The 21,411-nt window shown below is 38.0% G+C and overlaps 1 protein-coding gene and 1 long non-coding RNA gene across 3 annotated transcripts in view; one reads left to right on the top strand and one right to left on the bottom strand.

The window, feature by feature from the left end:
* Window positions 1-21,411, top strand: part of LOC138043275 (protein FRA10AC1-like) — a 119,662-nt gene that overhangs the window by 42,300 nt on the left and 55,951 nt on the right. The window contains exons 7-9 of one of the 2 annotated variants that reach the window (XM_068889467.1): window positions 450-488; window positions 4,817-4,901; window positions 15,206-15,251. In XM_068889467.1, the coding sequence (XP_068745568.1) occupies window positions 450-488; window positions 4,817-4,901; window positions 15,206-15,251 (170 nt within the window). The remainder of the gene's footprint in view (window positions 1-449; window positions 489-4,816; window positions 4,902-15,205; window positions 15,252-21,411) is intronic. The other variant, XM_068889468.1, reaches the window with a different exon arrangement.
* Window positions 12,915-17,511, bottom strand: LOC138043277 (uncharacterized). Its single transcript, XR_011131221.1, has 6 exons — window positions 17,417-17,511; window positions 16,847-16,877; window positions 15,380-15,423; window positions 14,800-14,868; window positions 14,144-14,196; window positions 12,915-13,144 (listed from the first exon to the last, which is right to left on the bottom strand). It is a non-coding gene; the product is annotated as an uncharacterized lncRNA (long non-coding RNA).

Here is a 21,411-nt window from a genome sequence, read left to right as displayed (position 1 = left end):
TAACTGGCAAGTTTGCTTATTGGCAAAATTGGCTTACTGGCAAATTGCTTATAATTGATGTATAATTTAAATGCTTTTTATTATTTCTAGCTGATGAATTGTCCGTGGATAAATGAAGGATTATCTATTTATCTATCTATCTATCTATTCTAATTTCCCGAATGACCATATTCTAAAACCTTTGACATGACGCTTAAACATGATGGCAAAGGTTTGCTTTCACAGCCATAGCACATCCTAGTGGGAATTTTTATTAGAACTGGGAAGTGGCTAGAATTCTACCTTTCTTTTATACCTTATCCCCTTTGCTTTGAACAGTTTGGATGTGCAGCATGTGCTATTACTGCTATTTTTGTCAGTCTGAGTAACTTTATTGAGTTGTATTGTGAAGCATAGACCTCTATTTGATACATGTACACCCCTTTCCTAACATTTTTTGCTTATTGAAGGTTTCTTTGGAGTAAAGAAGACAATCCAGAAAGTATGTGGTAAGTTGATCTTGGTGATGGAATTTTCAGATGAGATATCAGGACTTGATGTCTTTATGTATGTTCTCCTTACTAGTGAGGGTAATTTATGTAATATTGGCACTCCACGGCTCTCAGAGTGTGGTTTCCCATGCTGGTTGTAGGATTAGTGAAAATAAAAGGCTTTGGAACTCTCTGCCTTTTGGTTTTCCCGGATATTGCTTAAATATGTAACATTTTCTTTGCTGCCTAACCAGTGAATTCCACGGTCAATTTCACCTGAAAAACCGACTGATCACGTGAATCACGAAGGGATGAGTGTGATATCGGTTTTTCCAGCAAAATTTACTGTCAAATTCACCAGTTAGGCAGTTAATTTTTCTTGAATCGCAAGAGTTTTAAAAGAAAACAAGCAAATCCTCAGCAAGCGAACGGACAAGGAAAGAAGCCATTTCAGAGTTGACTGTCAAATGCCAACGAATAGGAATCACGCTAAAATCACAGACGTACTATAGCTTGTGATGTGACAGATCCTCTTTGTCCATTCAAGGTCAAACAAGGAGTTTTATTGATGTACTTTTATTTATTCCAAATTCTCTGAAAACGAGATCATTTACAATTCGATGTATTTCATTGAAACACACCAGCTTGGCTTAGAACCAGAATCGGCTAGAAAGGACAAACTTCAAACAAGATCTCCAACAAATTACCTGTGCATGCTCTAAACAAACTTCTGAAAACACAAGTAGGTGATATTTCTCCTTAGACTTTTACAACAACTCATTGCGATTGCATGTTTAGAACATAACTGGAAAATTCTTGTCACTGTCGAGGCACATTGAAAAACAGTTATGCAAGGGGAGTAAAAAAACTTCTTGTTCGCTTGCATTTTAAGGCCAAACAAACCAGCGAAAGATCGAATATTTCTGTCCAAAAAGAGTACAGATGATTGTTATTTAATTCCAGTTAATAAAAATTCAAGTTTCATTCCTGAACAAAGGAAAAAACGACTAAACCACATTTTATAAATATGCATCCACTCGAAATAACTCATCCGTTGAAATAACAAACGATGTAGTGTGCAAGAAAAGAATTTGTGGAGTAAGTTCTTCCACCAACTTTAAGCTATTACTGATGTACCGTTTTGTCGTTCTCGTTCTCTTTCACTCTTCTTTCGTTTCTGTTCTTCTGACATAGGCCGTCCAGGCATCTTGCAACCTTAGTAGATTTGAAATTAAAAATGCTAGGACATACCAAAAACTGCAATTCAGAGCAAAAAGCAGCCCTAAACAAATTAAAAATAAACACTCAGCTTTAAGTTTATATCCCTCCAATGCTTGACTTGAATAACTGCAGCTATATTATGTTAAACCGGGATTGAAACCAGGGAAAAATGCAAGAAAAATATATTTTCCAAACCTTACCTGAACATGAAAAGCATTGACTGTCAAGAGCTTTGCTGACGTAGCATGGCTGTGTAGCCATATCGAGCCACAGAAAGAGTGCGAAAAATTAAGCCTTGTTCAGGTGTGAGTTTGAGTGTCTGGCCTGGCTTGAGCCTGCGATCCAATCAACAACCAGTCCTGGGTTAAGGGCCCACTGACGTATTTTTTGGGGTGCGTTGCTAAGGATGTAATGGTTAAGTAATTTGAGAGAATTTGTCATTATTTTGGTCAGTTCCCAACTTTTGTAAGCCAATGACCCTAAATATGACGTCATCATACCACGCCCATGGTCACGTGACCAATAAAAGAAAACTCTAAATTTGTCCCCGTGCTACGCAATTTGGGTATTTAATCGATGGTTTGATAATTTGTGTTCGTTTTTGCATCCAACCAAGCATGGTTTTCTTTTTATTTTGAAAAATGTTCTTTTTAAAGACATAAACGATACTGAAATACCCATAACTTTTTCAAAAAAGATGATTTTAAAAAATCAATGCTTAGCTATATTCTGTATTTGGGGGTGAAACGTGCCATGTAAAAAAAAATTTAATTCAATTTAAAACCGCCGGAAATTTAGCTTTTTTCTCAAACCGGAAGTCAGTTCGTTTACGCATGCGCAGTTGATCTGAGAACGAGCGCGAGGAAGGGCGAGTAAAAACCTTCGATGGAAACAACAGTTTGTGCGGTGATTTTTGCTTGTGAGTGGGTTTTCTTGTCAGCTCATGATTTGATGACGTCAGTTACCGGAAGTAACATTTCACTTCCTTAGCAACGCGCGAAAAATCCGTCAGTGGGCCCTTAACTTAAAAAAAAAAAAACAGCTGACCTCGACCCCGCGATATGGTCATGTGTTACTGTAGCCTGTGTACAGACCGCCCCTCCCCTCAACAAAAAATCGGAGAGGAACGGTCTGTGATTTACCGTTGATAATCGTGTTCCATACCACGTGATTTTTCCTGGAATGTGTGGAAAATGATTTGATTGGTTATTACCCATCGATCATTACATCATTGAAACAACGACTTTTGATTGGCTCCGTGAGAACCACCGTGAGAGAAAATTCGTGTGTACTTCGAGCACGGTACAAAATACGAATAAAAATCTTTTTGATTGTCAAAGAGGTTTTTCTTTTAAAGTACGAGCGGAATTGTTATCTATGGAGTGTAAAGTGGAAATCGATTCGACGTACATTTGTAGGAATTGTCAGCGCAAAAGAAACGAAAGCGCTCTTCACGAGGTGAAAGATAGTCCACTCGAAAACGTCTCCCGCTATTCCTTACCAGTCAATGTAATCCCAACCAGTCTAGCCATTCTCAAGTACAATCTACAAAGCGTGATGCCATGGAAGATTTGAGAATGTACACACCGAGGAAAATAACAGCTCATCGGCAACGACCTGTGCTGTTTTGAAGATCAGAGCCGTACCTGGTTGGAAGACTTGCAAATACATCCTCTCCTTTAAAGAGTGCTTCTATGCTATAAAGCCAAGGTATCTTAAAACTATCGGAGACGCTCTTCAATGCACGTTTGAAATCTACCATTGACCACCATTTTGAGAATTTAGCTCCAAACGAAATATGAGCCACGCAAATTTTGGTCAGCGTAGATTACTAAATAATGTATGCAAAATTATTCCGGAACACGATTACTAACGGTAAATCACAGACCGTTCCTCTCCGATTTTTTTTTTGAGGGGAGGGGCGGTCTGTACACAGGCTAGTGTTACTGGTCAGTGGATACCTTGTTTTCAAGGGTGTATGCTGTAAACTAGTTACAGTGTCAAATGGAGTATTGCCTTCTGGATGAGCTCTAAACTTGAGCCCATGATGTGGTTACGTGTACTGGTCATATTGGCATACATGAAGGGGTGGACGGACGGACGGACGTTCATGACGTCGTGGCTATAAAACCAAATTTTCTCACATCGATGGGTTACCATATTTTCTTAGCTATGGTGCTCCGCACGTGCGCGCGCGCTATAAAACGCGAAGGCATGCATGAAATGAAACTACCTACCTCTTCACCTCAATTTCATGCACATTGCACCAAGCTGTGGGGTTATCCGCCACACGCATTTCTTGAAAGGAGAGAAGTGTTTTGCACTGTGTAAATATTTTGGTTTCTCTCTTCGTTTGCAAAAAAGCTCCTTGCTGTAGCAGCTTCACGACAAAAATGTGAGAGGCATCTGCGGAACCGAAGGGACAAAAAGAAGACAAAAAATAAGAAAGAGAATGCAAGTCTTGGATGAGATTGAGGATATCAAGGAAAAGAAAAAAAGGGTTTAACTAAAATAATTTTCACTGCCTTGTGTGTAGTCAGCAGATTATTTGAGTGTAAAAGCTAAAAGCTGAAGAAACTGGGCAGCTGACTCTTGTCGGCACTTAGCAATGCAGCCAAAGATACATGTAAGACACTACAACTGCGAGAAGTTGAGAAGAAACTAAATAGAAAGTCAGAAACTTTGAAAGGCTGCTGTAACATTTTTGTGAACAATATGATTTTTCTATCTTCAAATACTATTTCTGTGACTGTTTTCATTTCAAAAAAGTGTTATTACGAAAAGTTGTATAGTGTGATTAACCGTGGCTGGTCTATTTAAAATTCGCAAGTGACTTCCAAGTGTTTTAGCTAATTGGGGTGTTCAAAAAGGGGACCAAGAATGTCATTTTATTGAATAAACTTTAGTCCTTGAAAACTGTATTTTGTCTTTGAAAAGTTCTTGAATTGTATTTGTCTGAAGTTGTACGAACCATGATATATTGATAATCCATATTGTAGCCATAAAAGTAAAAAAACAATTTGAAAGTAAAAAAAAGACGAAAAGGCTTTAAATTAATATCCTGTTTCATGTATATTTAAAAACCTTGTTGTCCAAATTGACTATGTTTTTTGCATAATTTTCAGGGAAAAGAGTCTGGCAAAGAAGTATTATGATAAACTGTTCAAGGAGTATTGCATCTCTGACCTTAGTAGATACAAGGAGAACAAGGTATTTTGTCTTTTGCTTCTCATCTAGTTGACACTTACATGTACTGGTATGTCTGTCTGTTTTGATGTGAGATTTAAAAATTAAAGTTAGTGTTAGGAAGCAATAACATTTGCACCTTCTTATCCCACAACCTTTTCCTTATTTGGCGGTACTCAGATCATGCAATTTTGTATTTGGCAGCACAGCTACCATTTACACAGCCAGCATCTTGCCATTCACCACTTTTTGTGAAACTGCAGGTTTACTTAACACATTTTATTGAGCCCCAATATGAATTCATCAGGCTTAACTAATGAAGTGCTTTGCCTCCTACTGATGCAAAACAACTTGCCCATTATGGGATATAGGGAACAACTTCTTGCTTTCCTTTTGATCCCTCTTTGGACTCACATCCCATTGTGATACCAGTGAACCAGCAGGCAAAAGGCAACACACTGATGTCCAGAACGTTTCTGGGTCCAATACCATTGATCAGGCAGGCCACAATAGTCCCTCAATGGACTCTGATGTTGCTATTCCATACTGGCAAGTACCATAAGCAATGTCAAAACCAATACCAATAAGATGGTAGCGATCAAGAACAAAGATGCGTTCTTGTCAACACTGCCTTCTCTCCCACAGACCTGGCACAAATGATAATTTAAATCGCAAAACTTAAATCATTTGCTTTGCACTAAGCCAGCCATCAGCAGCCGATTCCCTCCAACAACAACTTTCAGACCCTCAATGCTTCTAAAACGAAAAGTGTACTTGTAACTGGCAAACGTCTGGAAAAGAAAGTTAGTTAGATTGAGCAAGTCAAATCACAGAAATTACTTGGGGTGAAGCCAGACAATCATGTCAATTTTTCAATCTTATTTGTTGTGGGATATAGATCAATTGAAGCCTTTAAGTGCTACTCTGGTTCTTTATTGACTCTGAGCTTTCGCCGATCTACGGCATCATCGAAACCTGATCCCTGATGATGCCGTAGATGGGCGAAAGCTCTGAGTCAATAAAGAACCACAGTAGCACTTAAAGGCTTCAATTGATCTATATCCCACATCACGACATGCTGCTAAAGGACACATTCAAACGATCTTATTTGTTATTATTAGGATATAGGGCCACTGGTTTATCACAAGTATATGTTATGTGCTACCCTCTTTAAATAAAGCTGACTTACTTTTGAAATTCGCAGGGGAAGCCAATTCGTGTTAACTATGTTGGAGTGAGGATAATTTTCTCATGGGTGCTCCCTTTCTGCTCTTAAGCCAAATTCAGTCCAAAAAAAGGCTTGGCTTGGTAGCTTGGTGGGCTCCTTTATATCCCCCTCTTCCATAATTTCCAAATTCACCCCCTTGGTTTGGTCTCCAAAAATGACATTGTTAAGTGGTGTACTACAGTACCTGTCATTTGTGCCATCTGAAAGGAACCCTGAAAGCTTAAGAGCACCTCTCAGCAATTTTTACCTAAGACCGTGCAAGATAAAAAAATCGAAAATTGCCAAACTTTGTCACAATAAAGGACCACCAAAACCATTTTTAGAAAAATACGTTTTAGTTTGTTTCCATAATTATTTTACCTGGACCGTGACTTTTTCGGTATGGGGTCTTGTGAGCGAGTGAAAACGACTCCAACGTGTCGCTTGTTTGAATCGCTCTTTTTGAAATAACGAATGAGTAACTTGAAAATCAAAACAACATGGCACAGCTAGAGTAGTTCATTCACCCTTTAGCACTGTTAATGGTACTATGTACCAAAACTGGAATTTTTTTTTTACTTTGCGAAATCTGCAGATACTACCTATTACAGACTTACTGTCAAAAGCAGAATACCCGGCCACAAGAAATGGACCCTAAAAACACTAGTGCCGCAGTGCTGCCGTGCTGCCGTGCTGCAGTCGTGTTGTTGGATATACCACGTTCCCCAAGCACCGTGCCACTGCGGCACTAGCCAGTCTACTCAGCTCAATTTAACCCTAAGTCAACTAAGGCACTGCGGCTAGCGTTGCAGACGTAAATGCTCCTTTGTGGACGGGTATGCAGCAATCTCTCCAATTGTGAAATCGAGTAAGAAAGATATGTAAGACCATTTAATCATGTAAGACTGCGAGCTCTCACTTTTTCAGTTGTCCCTGAATCGAGTACATTGATCAGCACAGCCGGATTGTATCACTGCCCGTGAAACTAACGGTTATTGATTTCTTATTAATTCATTGCTTTTGAAGGTGTTTTTGAGATAGATGATATAATTTTGGGTACGAAGATTTGCCCACGTCATCGTGGAGATGTAATAAGAAAAATTGCGCCTGCCCAGATGAATGGGCATCCCACATGGCAGTGAAAGGGGAGTGTGGATTAACCTTTGCTCAGTTTTAAAAAGTTGACTTGCACTTGACTTGCCGTTCTAGCGAAGTTACAGCTATTTATGACTGAAGTTGTGGCACGGTGGCGAAGTTTTAGTGGGCTTCCAGTTCTGTCTTTTGGCCAAAACAATTGTTTGGGCTATTGCGGTTTCCGTGTTGAAGAAAGGATTCCTATGCACCCATATTCTTTTTTCAGGTTCAGCTGTGTCGTTACATTGAGGGATACGTGTAACTCATTTTTCAGGCATTTTTTCGCATCAACTCTCAAATCCTCATGTTCTCTGACCACATGTTCCTGAATCTACGTCAAAAGTCGAGAGAAGACTTGGTTTGAGCCACCTTAACATACACGCGCTAGTTTCTGGATAGTGTAAGCATTAGTGTTTTCGACACAGACAACGGAATTAGCATACTTGTGGTCAATAGAATTCACTAAAACCCACAGACCACCACGCCATGTGGACCGTACTTTCCCTTTAAGTTGCATCTATGTAGCGTGTTTATTTATTGCAAGCATGTATGGATCATATGTCCCTGTATTTTGGTTATTTTGGTAGTTCGACGGTGAAGTTATTCACAACTTGTTTGCTATTTTTCACGAAAGGAAAACTGCATTCGTTCAACCTTCTGGTAGGTGAATGCAAAACAAAAAGCATCGAGTGAAGTGTGAGGTCTTATAATGAATAAAAATCCTCTTACAGTACGTGCCTCGTTCTTGAGCTGAAAATTCAAAAGAATATTTTGCCTTGAACGAGGCATCAAGGTCTAATTTCAATAAAAACAAAAGAATATCTAAATGGCGGCCATTTTGGAATAAGGTGTATTGGCGCACTTTCGTCAGCAGTTTCCTCAATTTCCTCGTCACTACTACCTTGAAGATTTTCCAAGGATGGCACAACAAAAGCAACTGTAAAATCGTAAATTATGTAAATTTAATTTGTGTGGAAAATGTCTTCTTTTTGTGGAACGTGAAAGGCCGATTTTATTTCCTGTGAATTGTGAAAGGACCAATTTATTTTCCGGTAACCCCCCTTTGAGACCTTTATTGGCCACCCTTGACAAAGTCAGCGCATGCAAAACCATTATGGACATAATAAACCATTTTGAGCTTGATATTGAGTGTTATACAGGAAGTCACCCCAACAGCTATAAACTCCCATATATTTTACCTTGCGTGCCCGAAAACAAAAAGAACCTCCCATACGCTCAGCTAGTACGAGTATTCATAATTATATGTGGGACTATTCTGAGACAACTGAGGTTAATCTGTCTATGGTCATTAAGCTATCAAACACTCTGCATAACAAATAAAACAACCTACCCAAATCCTCTCTCGCCTTTCGCAACAGCGCATCGAAACTTATCTTGTTCCGATACTGTTCACCCCCCTTGCCTTCTTCATTAAAAAAAGCAGCCACACAGTCAATAATGACCTCGTCATCTGGAGCAGCCTCAGCCATTCCGAGAAAAGACCAGAAAATGTGAGAAGACCTTGAAGACCTCGAATTACCGGTTCACAGATCGAAAAGTGGGGTCAGGTAACTCAACAGAAACGAGTCATTGTAATTGGATGCAAAAACAATCACATTGTAGATTCACTGTCAGAAATTGTGTGATCATTTACCATTATGGCAAAACCTTAATCAACCCTTACATACTTTATACCTTACTTAACGTTACTGTGTTTTGTTTTGCATAATGTATTGACCTGTATGACGTCTATGAGACAGGAGAGGGCAAATGAACGGTACCACAATACCGTGAAGGACCTTCTTTTACCGAATACCGTCAGCCAAAATGATGAAAAACCGCATACCGTCAGGCTAGATGATACCACGATACCGCACGTAAAAATTCAAATTACTGAAATACTGCATGAAAAAAAGCTCAATACCGCAATACCGTAAACCCCAATGTCCCCCTCTATATCCAACAACACGGCTGCGGCACTACGGAAGCAGTGTATTTAGGGTCCATTTCTTGTGGCCGGGTAATCTGCTTGTGACATTAAGACTGTAATAGGTAGTATCTGCGGATTTCGCAAAGTGATTTTGTGCTCTGTAAAGGAGGATACCTTTCTTTGCTTGTTTTGCAGGAATGGTCACAAAGTGAATTAAGGAAACTTGTTTGTATAGAAGTACGGAATGGAATAAATCTCACTAGTATGCAAATTTTTATGTCAGTTATTTTAATTACCGGATATTGCACTTTTAAACCAAGACAGTTAAATTTCAATGATATATTCCTCTTGACCTACAGTAGTTCCAGTAAATATAAAGTCTTGAATTGTTCAGTGAATAAACCGAGATTAGTGTGTATAATTTCAATATACCTTGCCTCTGCTTTGGTGGTCAATGGTCGACTTTTGTTGACAAACAGCATGTTGAAATTGGGTCTCAAAAATCCTCTGTTTCATTTGCCCAAACATTTTATTGAATTTAATTGCAGCAGAAACATTGCTTATTCCAGTGAATATAGTCTCGTTTGAGAAAGCCATGTACCAGGATGCTTTTTTGACGGTCGAATTTCGCACAAATTTGGCACTCTGTAATCAATCTAAAAAAGGTTAAGTTTTAAAATTCGGTCAAAAATTCCAGTTTTGGTATACGTACTGTTAACAGCGCTAAAGGGTGAATGAATTTCTGTAGTTATGCCATGTTATATTGATTTTCAAGTTACTCATTCCTTAATATTTCAAAAAGAGGGATTCAAACAAGTGACATCTTGGATTCGTTTTCACTCACTCACAAGGCCCCATGACGAAAAAGTCGCGGTCCAGGTAAAATAATTATGGAAACAAACTAAAACATATTTTTCTAAAAATGATTTTGGTAGTCCTTTATTGTGACAAAGTTTAGCAATTTTCGATTTTTTTGTCTTGCACGGTTTTAGATGAAAATTGCTGAGAGATGCTCAGAATCGAAGGAGCCTCAAACCAGTTTTAACACTTTCAGCAAACTGTACTATTTTGAAGGATTGAATCTACCCAACTTGTCATGTAACGGCAAAGTTGTGATACCATATGAGGCACCAATAGTTGCTTAACAAGACCCATTCATTAATGTGACATATTAGGTTGCCATGGCAACAAAAGAGTCACCTAAAAACACCTTTCATTTGGTCTTGAATGCATATAATTTTTATCTCGAAAAGGAAATCAGTGATCCCAGTTTTTTCTTGCTAGAGAGAGAGTAGCATGCTAAGATAAAACTCTCTGCAAAGTTAAAGAAAATTCTCAGGAGCAGATTCATAGCCACCTTCACAATTGGAAGATTTTAAGGTGGCTCTATATCTGCTGCAGAGAATCTTTTTTTACTTTGCAAAGACTTTCATCCAAGCCTGTGCAAATTCTTGAAACCGGTTTGAGCCACCTTAAATGCAAATGTACCCATAGAGCATTTCACCCTTCAATACATTTCGTCAACATTGCCATTTCCCTGGTCACTGAACATGGTCAAGTCTGTTTTTTGATGAAGACTAGACCAGTTAGCCCTCCTTATTATTCCAGTTCATCATGAGGAATGGGAATTCCTGCTATTTTGACAAAGGCCTCCCCTTTGGTCTCCGTAGTGCCACATTTCTTTTTAATGTACTTCCAGATGCCATACAGTGGTAAATATCATCATAATGGTAAATATTGCCCTTGCCCCCAAGATAACTTTTCACTTAACACAGGTTCTTGAGTTTATGGGTGGCACCATTGTTTCCATAAAAATGCAGGCCCGCTTTTGTGAGGGTAAGCTAAAAGAAGACAGGGCTATGCTTTCCAGTTGGTCTACCAAATGTAGTTGTTTTCGGAAGGACCTGCAGTCCCTTGTTTGTGCCTTACAGTTTTGCCTGCTGGGTCATTCTCCTGGATGCGCCTTTCTTTATTTGTGGAAATCTCCAAATTCTGAGGACAATCAGCCACTATTATCCAGTCTTCCATGGAGAACTTTAAAGTTGCTTGGGATATGTGCTACAAGAAGAGCTAGGGCAGCAAGGTGGTGACCATTTGAGGGAAAGAAACAACCTTTTAGACCTATCATAAATATTTGAACCCACAAATGGCCAGCCCCCAACATCAGTGGCTTCATACAATGTAGTTCAGTTGGTTAGAGTGGTGCACTGGCATTGTGAGGTCACGGGTTCAAATCCTGCGGAAGTCGTGAATTTTTCAGTCTTCTCAACTCATTTGCTAAAATTGCATTCATAACTGCGAGGATTATATCATTTCATTCAAAAATAACTAGCCTGGCCCCTGTATTATACTATTTTAAGCATGTAACTTCGTATACTAAGTAAAAAAACATTGATATGTAGGTACGGTAGTAATAATAATAATAATAATAATAATAATAATAATAATAGTAATAATGTGTAGAAAGGTGGATGAAAGCATAAATCATATTGTGAGTGAATGCCCTAAATTAGCACAAAAGGAATATAAAAGGAGACATGACTGGGTGGGTAAGAAGATCAATAAGAAGTCGAGAAGGTAGTGAAATACCAGGATCTAGCAAGAGAATTGAAGAAGTTATGGAAAATGAAAACAATGGTAATTCCTATTGTAATCGGAACATTTGGAACAGTTCCAAAAGATCTAAAGAAGAGACTAGAGAATATTGGTATAGAGACCAAGATAGACGAGCTTCAGAAAAGTGTTATTCTGAACACGGGAAGGATTCTTAGGAAGGTCCTAGAAGGTTGAGGAGACTTGTTGTCACCAAGCTTCCTGGAGTACGGAAGTTCCATTGGAAGTCCAATGTGCGAAAACAAGATAATGATAATAATAATAATAATAATAATAATAATAATAATAATACAGTAATAATAATAATAATAATAAACAGGATGACCAGTTCATTTATAAAAATTGCTATCAATATGGGTCCTGTGTAAAAATAAATGAGTAAATAGTTTTAAAAAATAAAAACATTAATTAGGTATATAGGTAATTGGAATACATTACATAATTATCATCAATAAAAGTAGCCATTTTATAAACAAAACTACATACAACCATTAAATAGGGTAGCCCCCTTATAGAAAAAGGCCCTCCTAGTCAACTTGAGATTGACTTTATTAATAGATAACCTATCCTTAGACCTAGTGTCAGTCATGAATATCATAAGTTCGCCGTCGTAAATAATCTGAGAAATAACTTGGAGCTTGTCCTTCAAGACAATTCTTGACAAGATTGACAATGTTTTTCTCTTCTCGTCTTAAGAGGGTCCCAACCAAAACCAGAAGCCATATCTTGAGTGGACAAATGCACCGTCTTTAGCACTATCCTAGCAGCACGTCTCTGCAGGCGTTCCAACTCTTCTTCAATTTCCTTACCACAGCCATGAAAAACAGCACAACAGGATTCCAAATTTGGTTGTATCATTGATTTATGCAATTGGTTCGATGCTTCAGTTGTTAATGCTGATCTAATTCTTGAGAACATCCCTACTGTTTTAAAAACTTTCCTCTTCACATAGTCAATATGCAGATTAAAGGAAAGACTATTGTCCAAAACCACGCCTAGGTACTTAAAGGCATCACAGTGTTTCACAGATTCTCCACCCAACATTATGAGCCCTATCTATGTCTTGGCGACATAGTCTCTGTGGGTGCCAAAAAGCATGAACTCAGGCTTCTTTAAATTAAGAATCAGTTTATTTCTAGACAGCCACTCATACAGATTAATCAGTTCCAAATTTAACTGTAACTCAATCTCCGATATTAGTGGAGCTGAAAAAAAGATAACTGTGTCATCAGCATACATCATAACTTTACAGACATCAACACAGGATGCAGATCATTAATATACAACGTAAATAAATCCAGACCAAGGCTACTCCCTTGAGGCACTCCACTTAGAACAGCTAAGGGACTCGACAACTCGTTATCCAGGGAAACAGCTTGAAATCTGTCGAATAAATAGCTCGTAAACCAATTAATCGAATTTTCTCCAAAGCCAAATCTTCTGGCGTAAAAACTTAATGCCACGTTGATTTACAGCTTCAGATAATTCTGCAAAACCATATGTATCGCTGTTTCGATTAGATCTTTATGTGGCATAGGATCTTTAGCGTTGTTGAAACGCATGTCGCATTTTGAAGAATATTCAAATTCTGCACTTAAATATTTAAGATGATACGGCTGAGTGCATCCGACGCAAGTTGCTCTTCCTTGGTTCTTTCTGATGGTTTTACTGCATTTGAAGCACTTCAAAGTTGCAGGCCCATGGTTCTGTAATACATCCCCACAGAGGAGTATTAAGTTCAGAAAAAGCACATCCTTAGCTAGATGAAGTACTGTAACTGAGTATTACAACAAGACATACATGTACTATATTAGTCTTGTAACTCGAGCGCTTGGCCCAAAGATGAATCGAGACACGAGGTGAGTCAAATGAGACAATTAGCGAGGTATAATTGGGAAACACTTGAAGACACAGAACCAGAATGATTGTTATCCCTCCTTAAGAAAAAACTCCCAAGAATAATTGCCAGGAATAGATATAAAGTAGTTGAGTGGTGACAGACCCTTGTTTCCGGAGAGAACCCGAAATGTCAAGTTATTTTATTTGCCAAATGCACACATTTTTTTTAGATTGTAGAAAATCAGAACTTGTTTCAAATTTTAAGCTTATTAGGTTCTTGTATAGAGGGGGTGTAAGTGACAAATTTTAGCCTAACAGGTTCTTGAACAATAGGTTTGTACTTGCGTGGATTTACTGTATCATTCTATCAAGTATGGCCTGACATCTGTTGCCTTCTTAGAAAGATTGTGGAAACCAGTGCATTGGTGGAGGAGTCGCTTTTATTTGTAGGAATGATTGGAAGATCACATGTCTCAAATTGGATAATGATGTCGAGTGCCTTTGGAGTGAGGTGTCCATCATCAATTCTATATATGTTCTTACCTCACTCTACCATCCTCCAGATCTGGTCTATGCAGAATCTGACTTACTGATCTCTGCAAGAAAAGAAATAAGCACATCAAGGAAGGAAATAAATACGACCAACAAGAAAGCATCATTAATCTCATCCGCAAGAATCAAATGCAATCCATTCACCACGAGAACAGAAAACATGGAATTGGATCAAAGAACTGTTGGGAGGCTGTGAATAAAATCACAGGAACAAAGTGTAGTAGCCAATAATAATAACTTTATTTAATAATAATAATAACAATAGCCAAAATGTAAACTCCATTCTAATCCCAAGTGCAATCAACCAGTACTTCCAAGAGATGAATCTGATCTGGCATACTTCGTTTCTCAGCTGATTCTCATACCACCTGGTACTTGTATCCTCGCTCTCCACTGACACACTGTCCAAGGTTCTTAGCACAGCTGAAGCTCACAACCTCTGGTCCAGATGGGTTTCCCTTTTTGGGTATGGAGACATGTCTTTCATCTCTTGGCTCTGGTGACCATGAAGTTGTTCCATCAGCAATAATCTGTGCCCTGTCTATGGAAACTTGCCATGTGTCCCCTATCCCAAAGGAATTGCCCTTAACTAGGTGCAATAAAATGCGACTGATTTCTCTGACAGAAAAATATTTCATAACAGTTACCGTTTAAGTTTGAGCTGTCTAAAGTCTTCAAGTCAGATTTCCCAAGTCCTCAAGACGCAATCGAATGGCCTATAAATTAAGAAGATTCTAAAAACCACAATGACACTTGTGAAGTCCCAGTATTATTGGCTGAAATGGTTGGATAGGGATCCAGACTTTATATGGGTCTATTCATTTGACTTCAGTTAAGCATTCAGCACTATTCCTCATGACATCCTCCTCTCTTATAAACTGAAGGCATTCCCTGCTCAACTTGCCCACCAATTTGTGTCTTCTCTCTCGATCTGTGTTTGTTCACATTAATTTTACTTTGATAGTGAATCAATGAAGAAGCCACTGACCCTAATACTATGGTTCAGCTTCTGGTAACATTTTTTCTCAAGATTATACATTTGTTTTGTGGTAGGTTGCTTTGAGATGGAGAATTGAAAAAGAAGTTGTTGAAGGAAAAGGTGACACTTTTTTTACATGGAGGCTTTTAACATTGCTAACCTTTAAACCTGAGTGCAAGAATTCCTAGAGATTTTACAGTAGACACCCCATTTACCTGACTTGTGGGTGGAAGTTGAAAGATACTTGCCTTGAAGTGTAATCATGATTCTTCAAATATACATGTTTGCAGGGCTATATGGGATAATTAAACACATATACATTTAGCCAAGCCTAAAAGCGGAGCTCCACATGTGGAGCAATTAAATATGTGAAGAATGTGAAACTGACTGTGTGGTTCACTTATTGACAACAATGTATATACCTTTTAGGTTACTACAATTGATTGATATAAGTAGAAGATTAAAATAGGGGCTATAGCCATGCAATCAGTCAATTTACCAGTGTAAAGTATGGTATGGGGATATAGGTTGTGGTGGTTGAATTATGGGTACATTAGTCAGTCATATCCCATAGACTTCCCATATGTTTAAGTCCTGGATGATGTATGGTATTGGTATGGGACTTCATCAAAATTACCCATAGCAATCCCATAGAGAAGAGTCAATGATCATATGGGATTGGTATGGGAATGTCACATACCTTTCCTCAGATTTATGCTATGGGAAATATGTGGAACTTTACAAAATACGTAGCAATCCCATAGAGACTAGTCAGTCAACAAGTGGGATTGGTATGGGACTGTCCCATGTCATTCCCATACCAGATCCTATGGGGAATATATGGAACTTTACGAAATACGTAACAATCCCATAGCATAAGAAATACAAATTATACCCACGTATGGGCCATAGGTTCCCCCATGCCATTTCCATATTTGGACCATATATGTCCCATAGCACCAGCAATGGTAAGGGCAGTTATTTTTTTACTGGAATTTAAAGAGATAAACTAAGGTCAAGGCCAAGACTCGAGGCAGGACTTGAGTGAGGTCTTTATTGTGATTTCTTGCAACAAAACCTTAGCCACCATTCAATCAAGTGCAAACAGGCAAATATCTTTTGGTCTACATGATTATAAGCACAAATGATTAAAAAACGTTTGCCTTATCACAGTTTCATTACATTTAAAGGTAACCGAATAAATTAGTAGATGTATGTTAACAATCGTACTTTTAAATCTCAACAGCAGAACTGGTAATGTGCTTTGGTTGAGTCACAATGTCAGTTTCTTTCATGTGTTGGTGACATTTTAAACCATCAAATGAAACTTGATATTTTAAAATAAGCCAGAACAAAACAAAATGGGAAAACCCCAAGGGGATGCATACTGTTCACTGAACATGGCCCGTCAAAAAAAAGCTTACTTTGTTTACTTAATTTTGAACATGTTATGGTGTCATTTTTGCGATCTATAACAGTAAAGATAACAGAAAGTAACATTGATTTCCTTTTTTTGAATAACATTGAAAATTAATTTAACTTTATACTTTTCATTGAAAAAATTAATCTTGACCGAGCAAAAGCATAAGATGTGAATTAACTGCAAATGTCGTAAAATTGAGAATGCTTTCAGTCGTTTATTCTTGACTTAGATCAGTTATAATTATTGCAGACTACAAACCTTGACTACAAGTTGTCAATGGTATAAAACTTACTTTTCAGATCACTGATAATGTTAGCATCTCACTGGGAATAGAAACAGACAAACAACATACAAATGGCTTTCTGAAAAATTGATCAGCTGTAAGCATTGAACAAAAGATGAACAGTTTTTACTACAATTAACTTAAAAGTTTGCGATCATTACTGGGTTGCCAAACCCAGTTGGAATCTGCGTTCCATTTCTCCATATTTTTATTTCTTGTGTCATGAAGTCTTGCCTGTCACTCCCCTCCTTAGTGGTGTCTTTGTGCATAGAGTATTCTGTGCGTATTTTGTTAGGTTTGAGGGGGCTGGGGTAATGCATAGATTTCTCTGGTGCACACAGGAGAACATTCAATTAACCTGCAAATTATGGTGTCGAAAGTCATTGTAATTATATTCACGGTTCAAAAATAATGTTGTTTTTAATATGTCGTAAATTTTGTTGCTGATGGCAAAATATCTTATTATCGATCGACTGTCCTGAAAACTTCCTTCTGCTCTTTCTAAAAACCATGTATCAATATTTATTTACTTTTGCATCAATATTTTTTTTGTATAAATCAAGCTAACAAAATCTGTACCTTGCTTAGTTCGGTCCCTTAGTTCGCATTTTTGGGTAATTGTGAAGAAGAGCTCCCCAAAAAACCTGCCGGCCGTTTGTCGGCCAACAGGTTTTGCTCGAAATATAGGCTACCTGTCGGCCGACAGTCGGCCGACAGTTGGTAACCTGTCGGTAACCTGTTGGTCACCTGTTGGTCAAAATCTTTTAACACAAAAAAACACCCTTTCAAAATGGGCTGTAAATGAATTTTATTGTGTTAACGGCCTTCCTGTAGGTTTATGCATTCTTTGTGTAAAAAATGATAACATTGCTATGTGGGGAAAGCACCGTTGCCGCATAAGAAAAGAAATTGCTATCCACCTTACACGGATCATTACTTAATACAAATCAAAACCAAGTGTGGATTCAGTTCCCATTCGCTGTTGCCAAACCTTGAAATTGAAAAAGGAATTGGGGGCAGGAGACTTTAACTACCAAAATTTGTTAGCTAAATAATGAAGACATGTCATGTCAACAGTCCAGATAAAATTTCTCTAATAAGGGATTCACTTTCCCCCACTACTGTCTTTTGCCTCTCCTTTGCTATTAATTCTAGCTATCTCGTGTGATATTAATTCCTCACCCCTTTGTCCCAAAATTATCATTATCGTTATCATTATTATTATTATGAAGTGACTTAGAATAACACTTGACGATAAAAACTTGCGACAAAACGTTGCTTAATAACATTGTAAGATTTAAAAAAGTAACGATAAAAAGCTATAAAGAGCTTAAATCGACGACGTTTTGACGTTAACATAACGTCATTATCAAGTCAAGAATGTATAAAAATAAGTTCTATGAATACTAAAACGAACAATAAGAGAAAATAATTTACGGGTTAAACAAAAAGTTTTGCACGTATGGAGTCCGTTTGCACGTTCAGATTAGGTTTGAATTTCTTAATATAAAGCATTTCAAACACTAAACAATCAAATTTGCCTTGGCACTTTCTCAGAATCTGGAAATGACTCTCATTCAAATTATCCCTCCTACCATGCGCTTCATAAAAATGCTTGCCAATTGCAGAATTTTTGTGTTCAGCGACACGTTGAAAAGGTGTCCGGCTGTATAGCCGACATAATCTGCATTGCACAGATCACATACAGAATGAGAAACAATGCATTGCTGATTAACAATTGACGGCTTGGCTTCTTTAGGTTTTAGGTCTTGTTCTAATTTCTTGCTTACAAAAACTGGCTGCAAAGCGAGGCCAATCTTATTACTGAGATCATGCACCTGCCTCCGAACAGAATTAGCTGAAACCTGATCTTTGAATGGTAGATTAATTCTGACTATGTTGCTCTCGTCAGCATTTCTCTCCGCTGTGCCTACAGAAGGTTTTCAAGAAACAAAATTGGAAATAACAGAATCAATAAGACTCCAAGGGTAATCAAGACGGCTAAAAATGGAGCGCAATTTGGGGCATTCTTCATTAAAAGCCTCTGTTGTGGAAGATAGCGCATAAGCACGATGTAACATTGTCTTTAATAAAGAGTCTTTATAGCGTTTATCAGCATAACTGTGGAAATGTAAGAGCAAGCCAGTATTGGTTGGCTTTCTATCGACTTGAGTTTCAAGTTTTGTTCCATTCTTGATGATATCAATGCCGATGAAAGGGATCCTATCATCAACAGGAAGCTCCATCGTGAATGATAGACTGGGATGTAGGCCATTCAGGGTAGTAAGAAACATAGTGGCAGTATCAGTATTTGGCATTCTTGCAAGAGTATCATCAACGTATCTTCTGTACAAATGAGGCATCAAGCCATCGCGTGTGAGTTTCTCTTTGAGGTGGCACATGAAGACGTTCGCCATTAGCGGGCCAAGGGGGGAGCCCATAGCCACTCCATCCGTTTGCTCATACAACTGACCAGAAAGGTTTCGAATTTCATCAGCAAAATCAAAAGCATCGGTAATTGTGTACATCTTCCACAACAGAGGCTTTTAATGAAGAATGCGCCAAATCACAACCGCAGAAATAAGTTTATTTGTAAATCGGTTCTGTAAAAAGACGTGTTCCTGTTGCATTTTAATGTTGCGTGGATGATACGATTGGAGACCGAGAAAAGCCTTCAAAGACAGTTGCATAATAAAGAGTACAACCTAAATATCACTGAAACAGACCTCATACAATAGACCTTATTCAAGATTATGTAGCCACCATGTTGGATTTGCTATTATCATGCAAATTAGCGACACACTTCTGAGGGGGCAAAGAACACAAGTTTGAGAGGTTATAACCAACATCTTAGCTACACAGATGATTTGCTTTACATTCATTGAATGTTTATCACCTAAGCAGTAAAATACAATCATTACACAAGTTACTTAGACGTTTTTTTTGTGAAAAATGAGCAGATAACGAAGTACAAAGTCAAAATGTCAAAGGCAATCAAAAGATATAAAATTATTATAAACAGCACTTACCGTAGCTCTAAATACTAAAATGGACTTTTTATAATGTTATTTCAATATTTCGACGAGCCGATTTTCAGCAATTTGCTTTTTTTCCAATGTTTGCCCCCCAGCATAACACATGGCTAAGTTTGCATGACAATTTGAAAACCAACATGCCGGCCATCGTGAATAAGGCCTATTGTTGGAAGTTTCTACCAAAATCCAGCTGTTTCAATTTCCGGGGGTTTTGTATGAACTGGTGGATGGAGTTGCTTTTTTATTGCTCATTTTTAGAACTAAATGTTTTAGTAAGAACTTATTACTTCAATTTTTTTAGTAAGAACTAGAATTGTTGTGACCGAAAGAGATAAGCTTAGAGCTCACCAAGGTCAGCTGTTTTTTTTGATGTTGACCGCTGACCAGGTACTGGTTTTAGATTAGATTGCACCCTCAACTCCGGTTAACTCACATTAACATAAACAAGGCTTCATTTTTCGCACACTTTCTGTCGTTCGACGTGGCTACACAGCCATACCACATCAACTATAGTTCTTACACAGTCAACGCTTTTCGTGTTCATGTAGAAAACGGTTTGGAAAATGTTTTCTTTCTGCATTTTTTGCTGGTTTCAATCCAGTTTGACATCATGCATATGATGGCTGTGGTCCACACTGGAGGGTACGCAGTTATTCAAGTCAAGCATCAGAGGGATATAAACTTTTATTAAAAACTGGATCACTGGATAATGCAATTCGAGAGTTTTGATTGGCTAAGCCATCATGGATTATGAGCCATTATACCATGATCTACAAACACGGCAAGCATATGCATGATTTTTTGGGCCTTTTAATTTTTATTGTAGTCTAGTTTTCTATATTTTGGGGGCGTTTTTAATAAAACAATTATTCCACTCGCGCTTGTTGGATATGAGATGATTATAGCCAACTTGGCGCTACGCGCCTCGTTGGCTATCTATCATCTCATATCCAATGCGTGCTCATGGAATAATTGTTAAAAGCTGAGTGTTGCTTAGAGCTGCTGTATTGCAATTTTTGGCATATCTTTAGAAGCTCTGATAAGGTTACATAATGCCTAGAGGACCTATGACTACAACAGAAACAAAAGGAGAGCGAAAGAGAATGGCAACGACAAAACAGAATACAAGTAATAACTCATACTTAGTGCAAGAAGTTACTCCACAAATTCTTTGTTCAGGAATGAAAATCGATTTATTATTGTCAACTGGAAGTAAATAACAATCATCTCTACTCCTTTGGACATAAAGAAAAGTTGATTTAATTGTTTGTTTGTTTTGCTCTAAAATGCAATGGAACAACTTGAGTGCTTTTTAATCCGTTTGCCCAACTGGTTTTCGATGTGCCTCGACAGTGGCAAGAAAATTTTGCCCTTATGTTATAAACACGTAATCACAATGATTTCTGGTAAAATTAGGGGGAAATTTCACTAACTTTAGTTTTCAGCTCGTCCTTTCTTGGTTGCATTTTGCCGATTCTTGTTCCAAGCCAACCTGGCGTGTTTCAATGAAATACGTCAAAATGTGAATGATCTCGTTTT

Source organism: Montipora capricornis, chromosome 3, assembly GCF_036669925.1.
Source record: "Montipora capricornis isolate CH-2021 chromosome 3, ASM3666992v2, whole genome shotgun sequence".
Taxonomy (NCBI): Eukaryota; Metazoa; Cnidaria; class Anthozoa; order Scleractinia; family Acroporidae; genus Montipora; species Montipora capricornis.
The sequence above is the reverse complement of the archived record's forward strand: the minus strand, read 5'-3'. Positions and strand labels throughout refer to the sequence as shown.